The following is a 14111-nucleotide window of genomic DNA, read 5'->3' as shown; positions in this document are numbered from 1 at the left end:
AAAACTTACTGCAAAGCTACAGTAATCAAGGCAGTGTGGTCCTGGCACAAGGATAGGCATATAGATCGACAGACAGAACTGAGAGTCCAGAAATAAACATTCACACTTATGGTCAGTTCATTTTTGACAAGGGTGGCAAGACAATTCAACAGGCCACGATTAGTCTTGTCAGCCAACAGTGCTGGACCACTAGGCAGCCACATGCAAAAGGACGGGAGACCCTTATCCAAATCCACGTATAAAAATGAACACAAAATGGATCAGAGACCTAAATGTAAGATACTAGAGCTGTAAAAGTCTTAGAAAAGAACATGGCAAATCTTTGTGACCTTGGATTAGGCTATGACTTCTTCCTCTTTTTTTTTAAATAAGTTTATTTATTTTGGGCTGTTTTGGGTCTTCATTGCTGCCTGCGGGCTTTCTCTAGTTGTGGCGAGTGGGGGCTACTCTTTGTTGCGGTGCATGGGCTTCTCGTTGCGGTGGCTTCTCTTGTTGCAGAGCACGGGCTCTAGGTGCGTGGGCTTCAGGAGCGGTGGCACGCGGGCTCAGTAGTTATGGCTCACGGCCTCTAGAGCACAGGCTCAGTAGTTGTGGTGCACGGGCTTCTCACTGCGGTGGCTTATCTTGTTGCGGAGCACGGGCCCTAGGTGCGCGGGCTTCAGTAGCTGTGGCGCACAGGCTTAGTTGCTCCGTGGCATGTGGGTTCTTCCCAGACCAGGGCTCGAATCCATGTCCCCTGCATCGGCAAGTGGATTCTTAACCACTGCACCACCAGGGAAGACCCTAGGCTATGACTTCTTAAATGTGACACCAAAGCGCTTCATTGATATTTAAATCTTCAAAGAATACCATCAAGAAAGCAAAAAGACAACCCACAGAACGGGGAAAAAATACTTGCAAATCAAGTATCTGATAAGAAACTTAGATCTGGGATAAAGAACTCGATAATGAAAAGAAAAAGAACCCAATTTTAAAACGGGCTAAGTGTCTGAGTAGACATTTCTCTATGGAAGATACAGAAATGGCCAATAAACCCATGAAAAGATCCTCAACGTCGTCAGCCATCAGGAAACTCAAATCAGAACCACAACTAGAGCGCACTTCACACCTACGAGCAGGGCTACGCACAAAGACCTATCGTGACAAGTGTTGACAAGGACGTAGAGAAATCGGACTCCTCATACACTGCTGCGTCACGGGATGTGAAACGGTGCAGCCGATGTGGGAAACAGTCTGGCAGTCCCTCCGAAGTTTAAAGAGCTGCCACATGGCTCAGAGGATAAATGGATAAATAAAGTGTGTCCTATCCATACAACGGAATATTATCGGTAATGAAAAGATGTGAAGTACAGATAAGTGCTGCAACAGGAATAAATCTTACAAACATGCTAGCTGGTCACAAAAGGCCAAACAGTGCATTACTGCACCTGTATGAACACCCAGAATTGGCTCACGTCCACAGACAGTCAATTCCTGGTTGCCGAGGGGTGGAGGGGCTGCGGAAATGGGGAGTGACTGCTCACAGGCTCAGGGCTTCTTTGGGGACGAAACGTTCTGAAATCGATGAAGGTTGCACAACCCTGTGAACGTACTAAAAACGACTGAGTTGTGCACTTTAGGGGGTGAGTTGCACAGTACATGAACTATATCTCAACAAAGCTGGCACTCCTACAAATGCAAAGGTGCCGATCTCTTTGGACACACTCTGCTGCACAGCCCGCACGTGGGGTTCTTTCACCGGTGAATTTGTATTCGCATTTAACAAGCAGACACTAGCCGAGGAAGCCCCCAGTGTATTTATATTTATCAAGGTGGTGTGTGAACCAGCAAAGGGTTTAAAAACCACTGCTCCGGGAAGTCTCACATTTCCTCAGAAAGTTACACACAGGGTCACCATACGACCTGGTAATTCCTCTCCTAGGTGTACACATACCCAAAAGGAGAGGAAACCTATGTCCACAGAACCTTGTACCCACCGGTTATGTTCACAACAGCATTATTCACAATAACCTCAAAGGAGAAACAACCAACCCCAAACGCCCAGCAACTGATAACTGGATAACCGAAGTGTGGTACCACCACGCAATGGAATATTATTCAGCTCTAAAAAGGAATGAGGTCCAGATTTGTCTACAGCACAGACGAACCTTGGAAACGTTGAAGTTTAAGAGAAAGAGCACACATTGTATCATTTGAAATGCCCCAAACAGGCAAATCCAGAGACGGAAAGTCGTTCTCGTGGTTGCCAGGAGCTGGGGGGCAGGGGGGTGGGATGGGAAATGACTGCTGATGGCTATGGGGTTTCTTTGGGTGATAAAATGTTCTGGCATTAGGATGTGGAGCTGGTGCAGGACTTTGTGAACAAACCATAAACCACTGTATACGCTGAGCTGTATACACTGTACCGGTGACTTTTATGCGCTGTGAATCACACTTCCATTTAAAAAGCAAATTCCTCGATTACAAATATGAATCAGATGTGTAAACTTACCAAAATTCTTTTACGGTCCTTTTCTGATAAAAATTTTACAGGCGGGTATTTCTGGGTGAAGCTGTATAACATAAAGAGATTATAAAAGAAAGAGTCAAACATCTCATGTGAGTATTTTCTCTACTTGCCACCAAAACAAATGCCGGATTTGAGAACTGTTACTATCTGCTCCCCTCTCTTCTCCGAAAGGGGGCTGCGGCAACCAAGCAAGCACTGGTTAACCCTGAGCTCACGATCAACCTGCTCCTTGTTGACAATCACACAGGCGTGACATGCGATGCTACCCCTGGACAGGGAAAACGTCAGGGAGTACCAGCCACCGGCAGCCAGGGCTGAACACAAAACACGGGAGGGGTGGCGTTCTCGAGATGCCGTGCCCCGGCCTGGGAGGAAGAAATCGGCTGTGTGGGGTCACAGACCCAGCCCTGCCGGCTGTACCCCCAGGAGGAAGAGAAGGTGTTAGGTGAGACTCTTCCCCTCTTTGAGCGGTTTCACAATTCCAGCCTCCCCTACCCAGCTGGGGGTCCTGGACAAAGCGACTGGGCATCAGCCCTTTCTGCCCACCATGGTCCGTCTGAACCCGTCTGGGGTCTCACCTTATCTTTCAATGCCTCTTGCCCCCATCAAGGTGCCACCAGTCCCCAACCCACACGGATGTTCCAGGACTGGGGCAACATAAAAGACATATAAAGTTTCAAAAGAGAGTTGATAAATATAGACTTGAAATATCCACTCTTAAAGTGATTCGGTCAGAAACAAAAGGGCTTTTTAAAAACTGTGGAGAAAGCAGCTCTGGAGTTATTATTTTAACTGCAGATGTGCTGGGCGGGGGCCCTGTCTCCATCCGCTCCACACCCGCAGCCAGGACGTGGAACGCATCTCCTCAGGGGCTGAGCTGAACGGCGCAGGACAGGTGCTCAGACACAAGACCTTGAAGCAGGTGCTTCTCGTCTCCTGAAGGAGTGAAGCTCGCTGACAACAGAGCTGGGCGGGTTGGCAGTGCACGTGATCCCCCTGTAGGAGCTTCCAGACTCTCAAAAGGTCAAGTTCGCCATGCAGACGCCAAACACAGGCAGGCAGCTGGGAGACGCCCAGGGGATGGTGAGAATGCCAGCCTTCCCATGTCAGTTCTGTGACCCCGTCCACACCCCTGGGCAAGACCCCCAGGAGCTCTGGGCACCTCGGGTTTCCTGCTCCCTCGAGCCAGAGGGCTGCCCGCAAGCTGTCCTGGGACCCAGCCACCACAGCAAGCGCTTGATGAAGCGGGGCCGGGGAGGATGACAAAGCAAGCCCCAGCACTGGCCGGGGCAGCCCTCCCACCTGCCCGGTACCCCGTTCTCCGAGGGCCCGACACCCCTGCTCCAGCCTCAGTCTGAGCTCCCAGCAACCACGGGCCCAGCTGACTCAGCTCCATCCCACCCTCCCCGCGCTGCCCACCAGCCCGCTTCTCCTCCAGGCCGTCCTGACGCCTCCCTTCCCTCACCCACCCACGGAGGGTTCATCCCCTCCAGGCTGAAGGCTTTTAGAGAGAGTCACGGAGAGGGGGGGGCCAGGGCTGCACCCTGGGAATGAAGTGGGCGGAGGGAACACAGGACAAGACTTGTGCATCCAGGAAGAGGTGGCCAATTTGTCCACTGAAACCGATTTTCATCCAAGTGGTGAGCTTGGAACAGTGCCTGCATGAAAGCTTAACATGAAACCAGATATGCTATTTACACTAGGCAGGAAGAGCAAACTGTTTTCTTATAGGAAATATCCTTAAAAGAAATAAAACTGAAGCAGACAGAGCCGCCTGACACAGTCACTGGTGCAGGATGACTAAGAAAACCGCTCTAAACAGTGTGTGCTAAGAAGCCCTTGATCTAAGAAACGCAACGCTGGCTGCTTTCGTGCCCCGTTTTTCTCCGACGTGTAACAACCAAGTTTCAGATTCCACGTGGGTGATCATGTTACTGAACGTTTAAAAAACAATCCCACGGCCCTCGTTCCTCGCTTTGAGGACTCAGGGCACAAAGCTCTAGGCGGGAGCCAGGGTCCTCCTGGGTGTGCACCGCCCCAGGTGGTGACAGCCGGGTGACCGAGCTGGCCGTGCGAAGGGGTGGTGGCTCAGCCCCGAGCCCCAAGCTGGGTGAACAGGGCAAGGGCGAGGTGTGGGCTTCTCTAAGGCCAGGGCCCCTTTAAAATCCTACCCAGGTGTCGCTCACCCACGTATTCGTGTGTTAGGCACCTTTTCTGGAGCACCTGTTCCAGGCCACGCCCTGCGCTGGGGACACAGCAGCCATGGGGCAGGGTCAGGAGGCCGCCCACCTGAAGCCTGCATTTCTGAGTGAGAAGCAGCAGGAAGGCAGAACGAAGCGTGAATTCAGTAACGGACCTTTCCTTACCCCCCAGATGGAGCCTACAGTCACTAGTTATCCCATTCCACACTCTAACCTTCCTCTTTGTTAGGAGAGCCTAGGTACTTTTACTTAGAATTTTAATTAGCATTATTACCTGCTATCTATTCAAAGAATGTTTAAAGATGTGGAGATGGAATGAAACAGCATGCAATCCAACTATTAGGAACTGGAGCGTGAGGTCAGGAGGACCAAAAGACCAGAGAGTCACAACACTGTCAATCCACTGTACGTCAATTAAAAAGAAAGAAAGAAAGAAAGAAAAGAAATCAAACTTGCCTGTACATCAGAATGACTTGGGGAGATGTGCCAACTCCCAAAGCCCAGTCTGCATGCTAGGCCAATGAGAGCATCATTGCAGGGAGTGGGGCCCACGTGTCAGTACTCTCTAAAAACAAAACAAAACACGGCAGAGTCCACGACCCAGGCTGCTCGCACGGCACTGACCCCTGTGCCTCCCTGTGTAAATTGGTGCTGACCTGTCAACTGTGTCCTTATTTCTTGGCGCCCCTCTGCCCCCAAGTGACGATCATGTATTTCCTCCCAGTGACATTCTTATGCTGCCGGGGTCAGGATGGCTGTGTGAACATTCCTATCACACACAGTCAGGAGGAACGAAACTAGACCGAGCTCCTCCAACTTCCACAAGGTCACGTCCGCACCCGACCTTCTGACTCGCCCAGTAACCAGGGCCCAGCTGTCACCTGACTGGCTCGCCCACTGGAGGGACAGAACCCTTTCAGGCTGAGTCACGGCAAAGCAGCCCCGCGGGGCGGGCACTCACCCTCGGTGCCCAGCTTACTGGGAACTCTCACGGTTTCACAGGAATGAGTTACCGGAAAACTATTTCAGATTACAGTCATACGTGTGCGTCTCTTCCCGAGTTAAAAGGAACAACAACATCACAGAAGTATCAAAGGGAGTTTGTATAATTCTCATAATTCAAGAGATCCTGCGTGTAAAGCCACTGCCTTAGAAGAGTTACCTAAATGATTCACGTTCTTTTCGTAAGAAAGTTAATGCTATTCTCTAAAGAAAATAATCACTGGTGGGCAGATTTTTTCTTTCTTTTTCAGCCAAGGTAAAACTTGTGGTGGGTTACTTCTTACTGTAAACTATTTATTTTTTAAACAGCTTCAATTAACAGTCCTCAAATTACAGCAGTCCTATCGAAGGCAGGATTTCTGGTTCCCATCCAATGAAATGTTACAGGCAGTGTCATTTCAGCTCCGGACAGTGGCAAGAAAGATAAAAGCACAAATAACAGCCTTCTATTAGTGATGGAATCAGTTAAAAAAACAAGTAACAACGTTTGCTCCAGGTAAGAGTTAAAATTGATAGCTTGGTGACTGCATATAACCATCAGCTGAGGGCAAGAAGAGAGTGAACGAACACATTCAGTCTGATGAATTTTCTCCATCCTCCTTTCTCCTTGATCATTTAATGAAAACACCGAGATCAAAAAATATTGCTCTCCATTTCTACCTTCTTATTCTAGACTTGATAACAGGCTCACATAAGGCTAAGCACATCGTCCAAACACATCCCAGGGGGAAAAAATATATACAAACTTTAATGAATGAATGTCTTCCTTTTTCTTTTTTAAAGCTCTTAAGACCCAACTGTTACTCCAGACACTTGGGAGTTTTCTCCACTCTCTCAAGGGAGAGGTCCCCGTGTCCGAGGCCAAGACACAGATGGAGCCCAGACAGAGCATGAGCAGGACCCAGGACCTTCCTCTGGAAACCGATTCACGTAAGAGTGTCCACGACCTAATACCATTCTTCCCTGCCAGCCACTTCGCCTGGACTCAGTTTTGGAAGCTTCCCGATGTATTGGCAGTATGGGGACAAAAGCAAACAAATGACTGAATGGGACGAATTACAGGCTCCCCGTCCCTAACGTCCCATGGTGCTTCCAAGTGGCCCTGGGTTCCAGGCCCAACAAATGGCATTCCTACTTCGGAATCCTCTGAGATGGTCAGCAGGTGCTAGAAACCATCTGACCGCCTGCTGGAGCCAAAAGAGGGCAGGCGCGGCCTCAAACTGTGTGCCGCGAGTTTGCAGGAACTGAGAAATCTGCAGGGCTTGGGAAAGGAAGGTTTCAACACCCCTAGATCCTTCCTTCTACCAACATTCAGACTATTTGGGAATTTTACTGGCGGGGGGACCAATGACACTGATGCGGACATGTGTCTGCATCGTCACAGGTTGCAGAAATCAAACTGACAGAGGGCCTTAGAGGAAAGGCTTTCCCACAGGATCTGGGGTCGGGCTTCAGGAAGACTCCTGAAAAAAATCAATTAACTTTGTGTCTCCACACAACTAGGGCACCTACCAGGCACCGCTGGGGGACCACGGACACCTAAGGGGCGGGAGGAATCCCCAGCGACTGGCTTGCGGGATCTCAGTTCCCAGGCCAGAAGCTGGGCCCAAGCTCCTGGGGTGGGAGCTCCGAGTCCAAACCACTGGACTAACACAGAACCTCAGACCCCAGGGAACATCAATCAGAGCAAGGCCTGCCAGAGGATCTCATCTCAGCACCAAGACCCAGCTCTATCCAACTGCCTGCAAACTCCAGTGCTGGACACCTCAGGCCAAACAACCAGTAAGACAGGAATACAGTCCCACCCATCAAAAAAAAAAAAAAGAAAAAATGAAATGACAAAAAAATACGTCACAGACGAAGGAGCAAGGTAAAAACCTACAAGACCAAATGAATGAAGACAAAATAGGCAACCTACCTGAAAAAGAATTCAGAGTAATGATAGTAAAGATGATCCAAAATCTCAAACAGAATGAGGAAAATACAAGAAACATTTTACAAGGATCTAGAAGAACTAAAGAGCAAACAAACAGTGATGAACAACACAATAACTGAAATTAAAAATACTCTAGGGCTTCCCTGGTGGCGCAGTGGTTGAGAGTCTGCCTGCCGATGCAGGGGACGGGGGTTCACACCCCAATCTGGGAGGATCCCACATGCCATGGAGCAGCTGGGCCCGTGAGCCATGGCCACTGAGCCTACACGTCCAGAGCCTGTGCTCCACAGCGGGAGGGGCCACAACAGTGAGAGGCCCGTGTACCGGGAGAAAAAAAAATACTCTAGAAGAAATCAATAGCAGAATAACTGAGGCAGAAGAACGGATAAGTGAGCTGGAAGATAAAATAGTGGAAATAACTACCGTAGAGCACTATAAAGACAAAAGAATGAAAAGAATTCAGGACAGTCTCAGAGACCTCTAGGACAATGTTAAACGCACCAACATCCGAATTACAGGGGTCCCAGAAGAAGAAGAGAAAAGGAAAGGGTCTGAGAAAATATCTGAAGAGATTATAGTTGAAAACTTCCCTAACATGGGAAAGGAAATAGTCAATCAAGTACAGGAAGCACAGAGAGTCCCACACAGGATAAACCCAAAGAGAAACACGCCAAGACACATATTAATCAAACTATCAACAGTTAAACACAAAGAAAAAATATTAAAAGCAGCAAGGGAAAAGCAACAAATAACATACAAGGGAATCTCCATAAGGTTAATAGCTGATCTTTCAGCAGAAACTCTGCAAGCCAAAAGGGAGTGGCAGGACATATTTAAAGTGATGAAAGGGAAAAACCTACAACCAAGATCACTCTACCCAGCAAGGATGCCATTCAGATTTTCAAGAGAAACTAAAACCTTTACAGACAAGGAAAAGTTAAGAGACTTCAGCACCACCAAACAAGCTTTACAACAAATGCTAAAGGAACTTCTCTACACAGGAAACAAAAGAGAAGTAAAAGACCTACAAAACCAAAACAATTAAGAAAATGGTAATAGGAACATACATATCAATAATTACCTTTAATGTAAATGGATTAAATGCTCCAACCAAAAGACACAGACTGGCTAAATGGATACAAAAATAAGACCCGTATATATGCTGTTTACAAGAGACCCACTTCAGACCTAGGGACACATACAGACTGAAAGTGAGGGGATGGAAAAAGATATTCCATGCAAATAGAAATTAAAAGAAAGCTGGAGTAGCAATACTCATATCAGACAAAATAGACTTTAAAATAAAGACTATTACAAGAGACAAAGAAGGACACTACATAATGTTCAAGGAATCAATCCAAGAAGATATAACAATTGTAAATATTTATGCACCCAACACAGGAGCACCTCAATACATAAGGCAAATGTTAACAGCCATAAAAGGGGAAATCAACACTAACACAATCATAGTAGGGGACTTTAACACCCCACTTTCACCAATGGACAGATCATCCAAAATGAAAATAAATAAGGAAACATAAGCTTCAATTAATTGATATTTATAGGACATTCCATTCAAAAACAACACAATACACTTTCTTCTCAAGTGCTCATGAAACATTCCCCAGGACAGACCATATCTTGGGTCACAAATCAAGCCTTGGTAAATTTAAGAAAACTGAAATCATATCAAGTATCTTTTCTGACCACAATGCTATGAGACTAGATATCAATTACAGGAAAAAGAACTGTAAAAAATACAAACACATGGAGGCTAAACACTACGCTACTAAATAACCAAGCAATCACTGAGGAGGAAATCAAAAAAATACCTGGAGACAAATGACAATGAAAACATGATGATGCAAAACCTATGGGATGCAGCAAAAGCAGTTCTAAGAGGGAAGTTTATAGCAAACAATCCTACCGCAATAAGAAAAATCTCAAATAAACAACCTAACCTTACACCTAAAGCAATTAAAAGAAAAACAAAAAAAAAAACCCAAAAAAGTTAGCAGAAGGAAAGAAATCATAAAGATCAGATCAGAAATAAAAAGAAATGAGGGAAACAATAGCAAAGATCAATAAAAACTAAAAGCTGGTTCTCTAAGATAAACAAAATTGATAAACTATTAGCCAGACTCATCAAGAAAAAAAGGGAGAAAACTCAAATCAATAGAATTAGAAATGAAAAAGGAGAAGTAACAACTGACACTGCAGAAATACCAAGAATCATGAGAGATTACTACAAGCAACTATATGCTGATAAAATGGACAACCTGGAAGAAATGGACAAATTCTTAGAAAAACACAACCTCCTGAGACAGAACCAGGAAGAAATACAAAATATAAACAGACCAATCACAGCACTGAAACAGAAACTGTGATTAAAAATCTGCCAACAAACAAAAGCCCAGGACCAGATGGCTTCACAGGCGAATTCTATCAAACATTTAGAGAAAAGCTAACGCCTATCCTTCTCAAACTCTTCCAAAATATAGCAGAGGGAGGAACACTCCCAAACTCATTCTATGAGGCCACCATCACCCTGATACCAAAACCAGACAAAGATGTCAGAAAGAAAACTACAGGCCAATATCACTGATGAACATAGATGCAAAAATCCTCAACAAAATACTAGCAAACAGAATTTAACAGCACATTAAAAGGATCATACACCATGATCAAGTGGGGTTTATCCCAGGAATGCAAGGATTCTTTAATATACGCAAAACAATGTGTTACACCATATTAACAAATTGAAGGATAAAAACCATATGATCATCTCAACAGATGCAGAAAAAGCTTGACAAAATTCAACACTCATTTATGATAAAAACCCTCCAGAAAGTGGGCATAGAGGGAACTTACTTCAACATAATAAAGGCCATATACGACAAACCCACAGCCAACATCATCCTCAATGGTGAAAAACTGAAACCATTTCCTCTAAGATCAGGAACAATGCAAGGCTGTCCACTCTCACCACTCTTATTCAACATAGTTTTGGAAGTTTTAGCCACAGCAATCAAAGAAAAGGAAATAAAAGGAATACAAATCGGAAAAGAAGTAAAACTGTCACTGTTTGCAGATGACATCATACTATACACAGAGAATCCTAAAGATGCTACCAGAAAAGTACTAGAGCTAATCAATGAATTTGGTAAAGTAGCAGGATACAAAATTAATGCACAGAAATCTCTTGCATTCCTATACACTAATGATGAAAAATCTGAAAGAGAAATTAAGGAAACACTCCCATTTACCACTGCAACAAAAAGAATAAAATATCTAGGAATAAACCTACCTAAGGAGACAAAAGATCTGTATGCAGAAAAGTATAAGACACTGATGAAAGAAATGAAAGATGATACCAACAGGTAGAGAGGTATACCATGTTCTTGGATTGGAAGAATCAACATTGTGAAAATGACTCTACTACCCAAAGCAATCTACAGATTCAATGCAATCCCTATCAAACTACCACTGGCATTTTTCACAGAACTAGAACAAAAAATTTCGCAATTTGTATGGAAACACAAAAGACCCCGAATAGCCAAAGCAATCCTGAGAAAGAAAAATGGAGCTGGAGGAATCAGTCTCCCAGAATTCAGACTATACTACAAAGCTACAGTAATCAAGACAGTATGGTACTGGCACAAAAACATAAATACAGCTCAATGGAACAGGACAGAAAGGCCAGAGATAAACTCATGCACATATGGTCACCTTATCTTTGATAAAGGAGGCAAGACTATATAACAGAGAAAAGACAGACACTTCAACAAATGGTGCTGGGAAAACTGGACAGCTACATGCAAAAGAATGAAATTAGAACAATTCCTAACACCATACACAAAAATAAACTCAAAATGGATTAAAGACCTAAATGTAAGGGGAGACACTATAAAACTCTTAGAGGAAAACATAGGCAGAACACTCTATGACATAAATAACAGCAAGATCTTTTTTGATCCACCTCCTAGGATAATGTAAATAAAAACAACAATAAACAAATGGGACCTAATGAAACTTAAAAGCTTTTGCACAGGGGCTTCCCTGGTGGCGCAGTGATTGAGAGTCCGCCTGCCGATGCAGGGGACACAGGTTCGTGCCCCGGTCCGGGAAGATCCCACATGCCGCGGAGCGGCTAGGCCCGTGAGCCATGGCTGCTGAGCCTGCATGTCTGGAGCCTGTGCTCTGCAACGGTAGAGGCCACGACAGGAGAGGCCCGTGTACTACCAAAAAAAAAAAAACAACCCAATCCAAAAATGGGCAGAAGACCTAAATAGACATTTCTCCAAAGAAGACATACAGATGGCCAACAAACACATGAAAGGATGCTCAACATCACTAATCATTAGAGAAATGCAAATCAAAAGTACAGTGTGGTATCACCTCACACCTGTCAGAATGGCCATCATCAAAAAATCTACAAATAATAAATGCAGGAGAGAGCGTGGAGAAAAGGGAACCCTCCTGCACTGTTGATGAGAATGTAAATTGATACAGCCACTATAGAGAACAGTATGGAGGTTCCTTAAAAAACTAAAAATAGAACTACCATGTGACCCAGCAATCCCAAAACTGAGCACATAGCCTGAGAAAACCATCAAAGAGTCACATACCACAATGTTCACTGCAGCACTATTAACAGTAGCCAAGACATGCAAGCAACCTAACTGTCCATCAACAGATGAATGGATAAAGAAGATGTGGCACGTATATACAATGGAATATTACTCAGCCATAAAAAGAAACGAAATTGAGTTATTTGTAGTGAGGAGGATGGACCTAGAGTCTGTCATACAGAGTGAAGTAATTCAGAAAGAGAAAAACAAATACCGAACACTAACACATATATATGGAATCTAAAAAAAAAAAAATGGTTCTGATGAACCTAGGGGCAGGACAGGAATAAAGGACAAAGGCAAGGGGAAGGGTAAGCTGGGACGAAGTGAGAGAGTGGCATGGACATATATATACTACCAAATGTGAAATAGATAGCTAGTGGGAAGCAGCCGCATAGCACAGGGAGGTCAGCTCAGTGCTTTGCGACCACCTAGAAGGGATAGGGATAGGGATAGGGATAGGGAGGGTGGCAGGGAGACACAAGAGGGAGGAGATATGGGGATATACGTATGCATGTAGCTAATTCACTCTGTTATACAGCAAAAACACAACATTGTAAAGCAATTATACTCCAATAAAGATGTTAAAAAAATCATTTAAATATTTTTTTTCTTGAGAGAGCCCATAGCTTTCATCAGAAATACTTTTTAATGAGCAAAGGAAAAAAAGATTTAAAAACACTGCATTCGAATTTTAGAGTAAAAATTGACGTTCTCGTGGAAAAGTCCCTGTCTTGAAAGTGCCTTGTATCTTTGAAATTACAGAGTTAATTACTCAGCTAAGATGAACTGACATTAGATATTGACCTTCTAAGGTCAGTAAGATATAAGTATTTTCTTAGACAAAAGAAAAAGTACACATACCTTTTTTCCAAATCTCTGATTTTCTCTCTTAGTGGTTCAACAATCTAAAACGAAAATAACCAGTATCAGTTTTCAAGCAGAAACCCAGTCCTCCGCCACGTTCACCCACTCTGATGTTCCAGAGGGACAGGACGTGATGTGAAACAGATTTTAATTCCTTCTACGATTCACCTCCAACTTGAGGTTAAGTAAGACCCCGTGACTCACAATCCTAGAATCGAGATACTGAACTGCGTGTTGGAATCTCTCGCTCCAGAGATGCCTAAGCCCTCAGGAAATTCACCTTTTTCCTTCCCGACCTCACGGGCAAAGTCAGAGGTGGTTCAGGCTCGTGAAAACAGGTGATCACCACCCCCACTTCTCTTCAGGTGAGAGAGAGGACCCCCGGGGGCTGCCCCCCGTGTGTCGCCTGCCATCAGCACAGCGCCTGCGTCGCAGGCCGTGTGTCCACTGCATTCGTGGGCCAGGGCCGGGGCTGCACAGGACGGCCGGTATGTGCCTCCAAGTCACCGTGAGCAGCTCCCAGCGCTCCCACAGCCCAGATTACAACAGTCAGTCTGCACCGACGCTGGACTAAAACCCGAGCAATTATTTTAACCAGAAGGTGTGAAGTGGGCTAGAGTTGCCGGCTTTCAGTGAGGCAGGCCGCAGCCTCCCCTCCGCTCGTGCGCCCGCCCTGCTCTGCGTGTCCCCGGGTCCTCGCAAAGGAGTCGGGCCGTGTTTCCTGTTGGCACCTGCTCAGGTGAGTGGAGGGTGGCCCCTGCCCCCATCCCTGGTGAAGGTCCTCACTGCCGTTCCTCTAAGGAAGCCTGGAAAGGCTCCCCTGAAAAGTCACAGAAGAGCTTAAATCCATCTTGCCTGGAGGGCAGATTTAACACACTGCACCTTAACAAATGGACAAATGCTGACAGAGGTGCGGCCACAGCCTAACAAAGTCCTTCTTAAATGAGGGAATGATTTCCGCGAGA

At 45.5% G+C, this 14111-nt stretch overlaps 1 protein-coding gene across 3 annotated transcripts in view; it reads right to left on the bottom strand.

Annotated features, from left to right (window-relative positions):
• Positions 1–14111, bottom strand: part of UXS1 (UDP-glucuronate decarboxylase 1) — a 74410-nt gene that overhangs the window by 42406 nt on the left and 17893 nt on the right. For 2 of the 3 annotated variants that reach the window (XM_030845077.3, XM_030845079.3), the window contains exons 4-5: positions 13144–13187; positions 2492–2552 (exon numbers count right to left, since the gene is read on the bottom strand). In XM_030845077.3, the coding sequence (XP_030700937.1) occupies positions 2492–2552; positions 13144–13187 (105 nt within the window). The remainder of the gene's footprint in view (positions 1–2491; positions 2553–13143; positions 13188–14111) is intronic. The other variant, XM_060309067.2, reaches the window with a different exon arrangement.

Source organism: Globicephala melas, chromosome 12 (genome assembly GCF_963455315.2).
Source record: "Globicephala melas chromosome 12, mGloMel1.2, whole genome shotgun sequence".
Lineage (NCBI taxonomy): Eukaryota > Metazoa > Chordata > Mammalia > Artiodactyla > Delphinidae > Globicephala > Globicephala melas.
Note: the sequence above shows the minus strand (reverse complement) of the source record. Positions and strands in the feature narration are given on the sequence as shown.